The sequence below is a fragment of the Lactuca saligna genome, chromosome 9, assembly GCF_052625555.1.
Source record: "Lactuca saligna cultivar CGN05327 chromosome 9, ASM5262555v1, whole genome shotgun sequence".
Classification (NCBI taxonomy): Eukaryota; Viridiplantae; Streptophyta; class Magnoliopsida; order Asterales; family Asteraceae; genus Lactuca; species Lactuca saligna.
The window spans coordinates 61060315-61067500 of NC_136425.1; the positions used below are offsets into that span (position 1 = coordinate 61060315).

The 7186-nt window shown below is 28.8% G+C and overlaps 1 protein-coding gene and 1 non-coding gene across 2 annotated transcripts in view; one reads left to right on the forward strand and one right to left on the reverse strand.

Annotated features, from left to right (window-relative positions):
• Nucleotides 1-1052: 1052 nt before the first annotated feature.
• Nucleotides 1053-1159, forward strand: LOC145018982 (U6 spliceosomal RNA). Its single transcript, XR_013667302.1, has one exon. It is a non-coding gene; the product is annotated as a U6 spliceosomal RNA (small nuclear RNA).
• A 969-nt stretch (nt 1160-2128) lies between these two features.
• Nucleotides 2129-7186, reverse strand: part of LOC145017162 (CBS domain protein with a domain protein (DUF21)) — an 8826-nt gene continuing 3768 nt past the window's right edge. The window contains exons 5-12 of the mRNA XM_078975237.1: nt 7045-7131; nt 6809-6948; nt 6574-6735; nt 4516-4667; nt 4250-4413; nt 4107-4153; nt 3405-3660; nt 2129-3312 (exon numbers count right to left, since the gene is read on the reverse strand). Of these exons, the coding sequence (XP_078831363.1) occupies nt 3265-3312; nt 3405-3660; nt 4107-4153; nt 4250-4413; nt 4516-4667; nt 6574-6735; nt 6809-6948; nt 7045-7131 (1056 nt within the window). The 3' untranslated portion in view covers nt 2129-3264. The remainder of the gene's footprint in view (nt 3313-3404; nt 3661-4106; nt 4154-4249; nt 4414-4515; nt 4668-6573; nt 6736-6808; nt 6949-7044; nt 7132-7186) is intronic.

Sequence of the window (7186 nt, forward strand, 5' to 3'; positions counted from 1 at the left end):
CGAAAATTATAAAATAAAATTATGTAATGGACCAAAAACGTAACTTTAAATAATATTAAGGACCAAAATCTCAACTTATAAAATATCAACAATTTAATTGAAAAATATGAATGATGAAAACTATTATACCAGAAAAAATTAATGGTAAAATGTAAATGTTAAAATATGATGTCAAACGCAAAATCTCTATATACAGAAAAGCTTATTTTGAATCTTTACTATATTTTGGAAGAGTTATAATATGATACGATTTTAATCATTTTTAGATAGAAATACCAAACAAATAAATAGTAAAAACTCCTACCAAACTCTTTATACACACTAAAAACCATTATTAAATATTATATTTTCCCCATTCTAATAATATGACATTAGTGGTCAATTTTATAAAATTATGAATTATATAATAACATTCAGTGGTGGAGACAGTACAGGGGCTTGATGTTGTTCAGCCGTGCCAACTTGTGTACAGTCCATTATAGCTCATACCATATAAAACATTTTATACCCATTTGCATATGAAAAAGAAAGGGGACGACGATAAGTTTTAAGCATAACACCCAGAAAAATAGGAACTATATAGGAAAAATAGGAACTAAATAAGAAGTGATGCATTTTATTTGAAGAATCTATTAGAAAAAATCAAATAAAATCTATTATAAACTCTTAAATATATCACAATAGGGATAAGAATTTAGGAGGGTAATAAGGTTTTTAGTTTGTCCGTATTAGATCACTAAGGTTTTTTTTTGTGCGTATTAGACCAATATGGTTGTTATTACCGTTTAGAAATAGTCCTTTTACCGGTTTTAACGGGTAAAAAGGACTAATCTAAACGGTAATAACAACCATATTGGTCTAATACGCACAAAGAAACCTTAATGACTTAATACGGACAAACTGGAAACCTTATTACCCTCCTAAGTCGTTAACCCTAATTTTAAAGACATTGAGAATATATGACCATCAATAGTAAACTACTTCGTTTAGAACTCGCGTCGTTCCATATAACCTGCTACCCCTCTATATGGCGAAGCTCTTCATCTATAGTCGTCCCTTTGGGGACATCCGATAAAATTGGAACAATACAGAGAAGATTAGCATGGCCCCTGTGCAAGGATGACACACACAAATCGAGAAATGGTCCAAAAAAATTTTTGACCCTTCGTCGTCTTCTCTGGAACCTTAATTCCCTTTTCAAATGATAATAGAGTTCAATTGCAATTCTTACGTTTCAGTAGTTCATCTACTGAAGTCATGATCAGACAACATGTAGATTCTATGGTCAGATTAATCTTCTTGTTGATGTCTTCAACCATTTGTGGCAAGTAAGGGTGATCTTTTTTTCTATAAAGTCTCCTTTAAGTTTTTTACTTTTCCTGTCATTAAGTTTATGCTTTATAAACTTCCGTTTATGTGTTGTATATAGTATGTATGTATTTGTTTATGTGCTGATTTTTTTATTCATTTTGCAACTTCAGTTTCTTAGTTCAGGTTGTGGTTTTTCTTTTTATAAAATAATTGATAATAGACATCCTCTACTAGTCCCTGTTGGTTTTACATTTCCATTCGTTATCAAATGTAGACATTGATGGGAGGTATCAAAGTGAGATTTTGTTTTTGTACATATAGATGTGTTCATGTAAACATTTAAATGACAAAAAAGAAGTTATTAATAAATGTTACATATTTAATTTATGAAGATCATTAATCATATGAGTTTTTGGACTTAGAAGTTCTGGAAGAGTTGTGAGATAAGTTTAAATGGAAGCAACTATTTTCAGTCAAACAAATCATGTCACATTGATTAGTAAGCATGTTTTCTAAATAATTAGGGTTAATGACTTAGGAGGGTAATAAGGTTTCCAGTTTGTTTGTATTAGGTCACTAAGGTTTTTTTAGTGCGTATTAGACAAATATGGTTGTTATTACCGTTTAGAAATAGTCCTTTTTACCCGTTAAAACCGGTAAAAGGACTATTTCTAAACGGTAATAACAACCATATTGGTCTAATACGCACAAAAAATACCTTAGTGACCTAACACAAACAAGCTGGAAACCTTATTACCCTCCTAAGTCATTATCCCCATTCGAAATCCTATCCAAAAATTCTAAAAAGTCCACGAAATATTTGAAGGCATTCAATCATAATACACCACATCTTGATAGATCTATTAAAAAATAGCCTAGAGAAAACTACCACAAATCGTGTTTGATCATTGCCACTATGGTTCACGTCTCCGGTCTCATCGTCTCAGATTGAGGCTCTTGGAATCTCCTCCTCCCCTTAGCCATTTAAAGATCTTTGCGTTTGTGGATATTTTCCTTAACTCTTTCTCTCGCCGGCCTCGATTTTCTATAGTTGTCATTGGTCTCCGGCAACATCAGTTGTGGAGCTTATTCTCTCGCAGCATCTGTGAGTTTCTCTCTCACTCTTCATCGATGGTAATAACTAGTACTAATGCCAAGACATTTATTTATCCTCTTATAAACTATTATTTTTTATATTTGTTTTTTATTATAAATTTTCTGCACACCTAGATGATAGCCATCATGTGGTTCTCTATGACTTTTAAATTGATATATTTTATTGATATTGATTTGTCATTTATGTGTTAATTGTTAATTCTTTTTACTTGTGTATTTGTTTTTTTATATATATAAAAATTTGTCCCGTTCATGTTTAATGGCTTGTCTATTTATAAATGTTTTGTTTAGTTCATTTGTATGTTACTTGTTTAAATTTTTGTTACTTTTATGTAAGATTACGAATAAACATTTAGTGAATAGATTTAAAAATAAAAATAAAGATTCGTAAAGAACAATATAAAACATCAATCACCTCCATAAATTTGGACACGAGTGAATTGTAATTTTTGATTTACCAACGGATGCATATCACTTAAAGTGTATCATTCCCAATCTATAACATATAATATAAATATATAAGATTGTTAAAATCAAACCTAATTTATACCGTAATTAATCAAACCATTGTTTCTCCTAACCCAAACCCCCAATCAAATTTTTTGGTTCCGCCCCTATAACATTAGACATTATTTTAAAGTGTGATAATAGATAATGTTAACTCGTGATTTTGACATTAGTTAAATTATTCTGATATTAGAACACCCCCTAGTTTCAATAGTCGTGTTCCGACCATGTTATTAACATCCACGTAAGGTTAACGAAAGAAGAAAAAACAAAGCTTCTCGAAGCTTATGCACTTATTTATAAGGTGATAGAGTATAAGAAATTGAAGAACTACTTATTACTAGGTTTTTCGAGCTTCTCATATGATTTCCTTGAGACCTGCATGACATTTGTAATGTCCATAAGATCATATCATAATTATCATAGTAATTACTACATAAAAGAGTTATAATACAGAAACTTAGACTCACCTTATATGAAGATGGCGAGCTGCTGGCTTGGCCCAATGGAGAATTTGGTGTAGACTTTGTAGGTGAAGTATATGATGCTGGCTTTTTGCAGGGTGACTGGATAAATGGCGAAATAGGTGAGGTTATTGCAGAAGTTTGATGATGTGAAGAAATTGGTGATGACATAAGTGGAGATGAGACCAAAGTTTTCCAATCATAATTAGATGCTGATGATGCCCCTGATCTTAACGTGGATGGAAGTATGTTTATTTTCATTCTGAATATAAAAGAAAATAATGAGAACAAACAATAGCATTAATTATTATGCAATGTTGTTATTACAAAATTGTTTTTTTAATAATTTGTCCCACATTTGGTAGATTATCAAAAGGTGGAATAGGCTTCATGTTTATAAAAAGAGCCAAGAAAAGGTTTTGTATAAAGTGATCCAATTAAGTACATTTTAAGTATTTAAATTTTTTCTTTTATTCTCTTGTTTTAGAGTGTAATGAAAAGTTTGAATTAAATCTTTTGAAATTATAGGTGTAATAGGTTTGAGAAATTTGTCTATGAAATTGCAATAATTAACCATATGGTGAATCTTTCTCTTTGGAGACTTATGTTTTTCTACTATTAGGATTATTCTAGTGTGTTAATGCAATGTTTTTAAAGTTATTTATAATAATAGATCTCTTATAATAAACTACAAATCAAAATACTTACATGTTGTCTACATCAACATATTCGTTCCTTTCATCGAGAATAGGTTCCTTCACATTTAAAATGATACATGACACATGAAATTCATTAAATATTTAAACAAATGTGATAAAAGTAATTATTTTGATGGTAGTGTAATAGTGAACCTGTAAAAGTTCTTCAAGAACATCTTCCATTGTTATAAGACCAATAATTTCTTCTTCTGGATCCGAGAATGAGTCTAGAACACTTGAAATATTTTGATCTGGTGCAAGATTTTGAGATGTAGGATCACTCGAAGATCTGTAAATGCTCAGTTTTGTATTTTGACCTGTGATACAGATTCAGAAATTATTATTAGTTAGTATTATATAATAAATTAATAATTTCATGTGTTATATATAGGCTTTCAATTAAAATAAAATTAAGAGACCTTTTTTTTCTACTTTAATCTGAGTTAACAGTTGGCCTGAGGAATTGTTAAGTGTATTGAGAGCAGTTTTACTTCTTACAACAACTGCCATGTGGCTTTGTCCTTTCTGAAACAAATTTAGCATCTCATACAACGGTAAACATTCATGTATCCTGTCAAATAAATGTAAAGTGGATTACAAGAGAAAATCTTAAAAACTAGAAGTTTCGACAAATATAGTTAAACCATTAATTATTTTACAAAAACAAAAAAAAAAATGACATGAAATCGCAAATGGGCCTTAATGGGCTACAGTTTTGAGGGTATAGGTTAAGATTTAGCTCTGATTCAGTAACATAAGTATAAGCTATTTAAGGTTTGAAAAACAAGATGAGAAAATCACAAATGGACTTAGACTTGATGAGTTTGCACTGCAAGCAGCGTATTAGAGTTTGGGAAAATAAGTAATGTAAATTCTTTATATATTTATCTACATTGAGATTAATCATATAACTATGTCGCTAAACTTTATATTTGTAAGTTGTTATCATCATACCATTGTTCTACCAATATTCATTCATCATTTATCAAACGAGTAGATCCAAACAGGTATGATCGAGCAAGTTTAAGCAACGAGACGAAGTTAATCTAATGGGATGAGTTTCAGGTAACCATGTTTTGAATTAGGTTAATTTTTTGACGTATCAAAGAATCTTTATTTTCCTTTCTATTATAACTTTTGTTTTGATTTTTCTTAATTGTGTTTTCATTTATTGGTATGATGTAATTGATATATATATATATATATATATATATATATATATATATATATATATATATATATATATATATATATATATATATATATATATATATATATATATATATATATATATATATATATATATATTCTATTAAATACTACTATGAAATTTGCTAAGAAAATTTAGCTACAGAATTTTCTATGAAAAATTGTCATAAAAATATGCCTACAAAATTTGCTACTGAAAAATATCTATGGAATTTGCTACAAAAATATGGGTACATAATTTGCTACGAAAATATGTCTATAAAATTTGCTACGAAAATATCCATGAAATTTGCTAGGAAGTATACCTATGGAATTTCCTATGTAACTATTCCTATAGAGTTTGCTCGGAAAATATGCCTATGTAATTTACTATATAAATATGTAAAACGCTAACAAAATCTTCTAGTGATGTGTTGCTATGGAATTTGTTAGGAGAATAAAGCTAGGTAATTTGTTATGAAATATGCCTACGAAATTTACTACGGAACATATTTGTTATTTGTTGATTGTGTAGCAAAAAAAATTGTTATAAGGAAAATTAATACGGAATGTGACTGTCAATTTTGTAGCAAATTGTATAACTATTTATGTTTAGCTATGAGATTTCAATTCTTTGCTATGAGTTTTTTTCTTTTGGTTATATCAACTTTGTTGTAGTGTTGTTAATGGCCAAATTTGATTTTTTTTTTTTTTTTTTTTTTTTTTAATTATTTTTATGTAATATCAGCCCATAATTAGGCTCATCTACGATTAGATTTCATCGGTTAGATTTAGCTTTTTCTAATTTTTGGAAATATATAATGAATTTATAAAATTTATCTTTTTTTTTTTCAAAAAGTATATTAAAGAGGACTTTTCACAACATAATTATATATTTAACTTTTTCTGAAAGAGCCACCAATTTCACATTGAGGTGAACATCACTATTTGTATTTGATGCGAAATGGTCTTCTGCATTTAGTGTTTTCTTATTTTTACATTGTTTTTCCAAAAATCTCTTCTTTTATTGTGGAATTCCATTCTCACACTATGAAACTTTTTTTGCTATAAAAACGATTTTTGAATATCTCCTCAACAACAAAAAAAAAACCTTTAAAACCAAATTGATTAAAAAAAAGTTAAGATTTTCTCAAGAATATATGAAGAACAATGTTGTAGTGTATAAACATCAGTCTGTATTTTTATTTTTACTTTTTCTTTAATTTATAGCTAGTTGAACAACTTTCGCAGCAAATAAAAATATGGTTTTAGGCCATCACAAATTGTACCTTGGGATTTTCCGGATACTGAGATTCTTAATTAGAACTTCATCTTCAGCTCGAAATTTGATTAAACTTTTTACTAAAAGAAGACCAATTATATTTTCTGGTCTTCCTAGATACACAGGAACACGGCTATGCCCTTTGTTTAATAACAAACTCATAGTGTCCCTGAGAAATTAAAATATGTCAACTTTATTTTATAAAAAGAAAAAAACAATTATTCAAAAAAGTAATTAGTTACTCGTTGAGTTTAGAATAGAGCTCGAGGGAAAATATTTCGGATATTGGTGTCATGGCATCTTTGACGGTTTTCTGTGCTAAATCAAGGGCTCCGGTAATGATAGTAATTTCATCATGTGTTAATTCTCCACCTTTCCCCGCCTAAATAAAATAATAATTTTGATTTTGTTAATTAATTTATCATATATTAATTATTAATTATATATTCGAATTTGATTGGATATATATAAAGTGTACCTCATTTCCATGCATATCGACCAATGTTTTAAGCTCTGCACGTCGTAAAAGCATGGAATGTCCTTTACCAAGGATCAAGTCTAAAAGCTGAAAATATTTAATAAAAATAAAACCTTACTTTACATTAGGTTTTCATGCATGC